General features: G+C 54.8%; 1 protein-coding gene across 1 annotated transcript; it reads right to left on the bottom strand.

Annotated features, from left to right (window-relative positions):
- Positions 1-315: 315 nt before the first annotated feature.
- On the bottom strand, positions 316-1239 carry LOC311428511 (olfactory receptor 14C36-like; the record flags this gene model as incomplete). The annotated part of the gene is made up of 1 exon (XM_084539924.1): positions 316-1239. One exon carries the CDS (start codon positions 1237-1239, stop codon positions 316-318), a length of 924 nt encoding a protein of 307 aa, XP_084396050.1.
- Positions 1240-2427: the final 1188 nt, after the last annotated feature.

Genomic DNA, 2427 nt, shown 5'->3' with positions numbered 1-2427 from the left:
CAATTGGCTCCTGAAGGGCTGTCTTCAAACTACAGAGGGGGGCAGTACTGAAGGGAAACCCCTGCACACCGCAGTTCCCCTGCTCCTATGCAGAAGGTGTCTGCCCTGGAGCCAATCACCTTGGTGAGTGAGAGTCATTATAATTGGGTGAAATGGGTTTAAATACACAGGCACAATGAATAGTGAGGTTTAATGGTAAACAACAATTCTAATAAACTGGGAAAAAAATACCGCAAGACAAGAATAGAAACCAGGCTTGGCCTATCATGAGTAACATTATGAGCAATTTTCAGAAAAATGCAGTAAGCTTATGGCTTATGAAATACACCCAGTCATCAGTTTCCACATTACATCCTTGAGGTCCTGGTTCCTCATGCTGTAGATGAGGGGGTTCACTGCTGGAGGCACCACCGAGTACAGAACTGCCAGCGCCAGGTCCAGGGAAGGAGAAGAGATGGAGGGGGGCTTCAGGTGAGCAAACATGACTGTGCTGACAAACAGTGAGACAATGATCAGGTGAGGGAGGCACGTGGAAAAGGCTTTGTGCCGTCCTTGCAGTGAGGGGAGCCTCAGCACAACTCTGAAGATCTGCACATAGGACAGAGCAATGAAAATAAAACACCCCAACATTAGAAAAGCAGTAAGCACAATCATCCCAGCTTCCCTTATGTAGGAGTCTGAGCAGGAGAGCTTGAGGATCTGGGGGATTTCACAGAAGAGGTCCCGGGCATTGCTTTGGTCAAGAGGTATTGAAAATGTATTGGCAGTGTGCAGCACAGCGTTGAGAAAGCCACTGCCCCAGGCAGCTGCTGCCATGGTGGCACAGGCTCTGCTGCCCAGGAGGGTCCCGTAGTGCAGGGGCTGGCAGATGGCAACGTAGCGATCATAGGCCATGATGGCGAGAAGAGAAAACTCTGCTAGAAGGAAAAAGAGTAGCAGAAAGAGCTGTGCCACACATCCTGCATAGGAAATGGTCCTCATGTTCCAGAGGGCATTGGCCATGGCTTTGGGAACAGAGGTGGAGATGCCACCCAGGTCGAGGAGGGCGAGGTTGAGGAGGAAGAAGTACATGGGGGTGTGAAGGCGGTGGTCGCAGGCTACGGCTGTGATGATGAGGCCGTTGCCCAGGAGGGCAGCCAGGTAGATGCCCAGGAAGAGCCAGAACTGTAAGAGCTGCAGCTCCCGTGTGTCTGCAAATGCCAGAAGGAGGAACTCAGTGATGGAGCTGCTGTTACACATTTCCTACCTTTGGGCAAGGGAGCCTGACAAAAGGAAGAAATGACAGTGCAAAATTTAAGGACTTCTTTTGGACCACTACATATCTCAAGAAACACCCCACAAAGCAAAACACTGCCTCATTCATTTCAGGAGGATCTTTCTGCTGCTCCTTGTCTTATGTCTGGTTGTTGCTCTGAGGGTGCCACAACAAGCAGGGTGCTCTGCTGTGAGCTCTGCGGCAGTCAGCCCTGGTCTGCAGCAACACTTAGAAGGGAACCTGGAGTGATCTGAGAAGTCTGCTGGCCAGGGACATCTCCCAGTTTGCAGGTCATGAGGAGAAGGTCAAATAATTCCTCAAAAAACAACAAAGCTGATGTTGGTACTGTCTGTAGGCTAAGGTGTGTGAGGTGCCTCAGAGCAGCAGCAATGCTCCAGGAGCCTTAGTTTCTTATACAGATACTACAGCTCCATTACCATCCCTCTCACTCACAACACAGGTAGGAAAATGGAAGCAGAGATTGTAGAAGGTGCACTGCCTTCAGGTAGGTCTTGCCTTGCAGTTCTGCTGTGCAGTGCCCTGGGGAGGTGTGGGGCTGTGAGCAGCCTGTCCCTGGCAGCAGGCTCTGGGCAGCAGCAGGACCCTGCCCTGCCATGCCGGGGGAGCTCCTTCCACCCGCAGCTTCTCCCCGCAGCCCCTGGGCAGCTCCCTGGCCAGGCTGAGTGCTGAGCCTGGCAGGCAGCAGAGGCCCTGCCCTGGCACACAGCCCCTGGGGCACAGCAGGGACCCTGCTCTGCACCACAGCCCTGGGCACCCCTGCCTGCACCCCCGGCTGCACAGCCTGCAGCCAGCCCCAAGAGAAGGGAGCCCTCGGGCCCTGCACGCTGACCCTGCAGCACACAAGCCCTGCATGCCCTTCAACTCCAACACTGACTGTACTCCTGACAGCTCCCATCGGCTGAGGGCTGTGCCAGCTCCAGGAGAGCCTGGCAGGGCATGCCGAAGCATTGCCCTGTACCCAGAGACCTACCGTGGGGAGGTGGCTCTGATGATTTCTCTCCCTGCCAGCTCTCCTCTGCCTTCCCCCCCAGGCTGCCCTGAACCTCTCTCCCACTTCTCTCTCCTTCCCCCATGCCAGCTGCAGGCAGTGCCCCCAGCCCTGCTGCCCCTGGCAGAGGAGCTAAGTGGCTGAAGCAGCTTTTCAAGTAGTC

Source organism: Aythya ferina (genome assembly GCF_964211825.1).
Source record: "Aythya ferina genome assembly, contig: HAP1_SCAFFOLD_88, whole genome shotgun sequence".
In the NCBI taxonomy this organism is placed as follows: Eukaryota; Metazoa; Chordata; class Aves; order Anseriformes; family Anatidae; genus Aythya; species Aythya ferina.
Note: the sequence above shows the minus strand (reverse complement) of the source record. Positions and strands in the feature narration are given on the sequence as shown.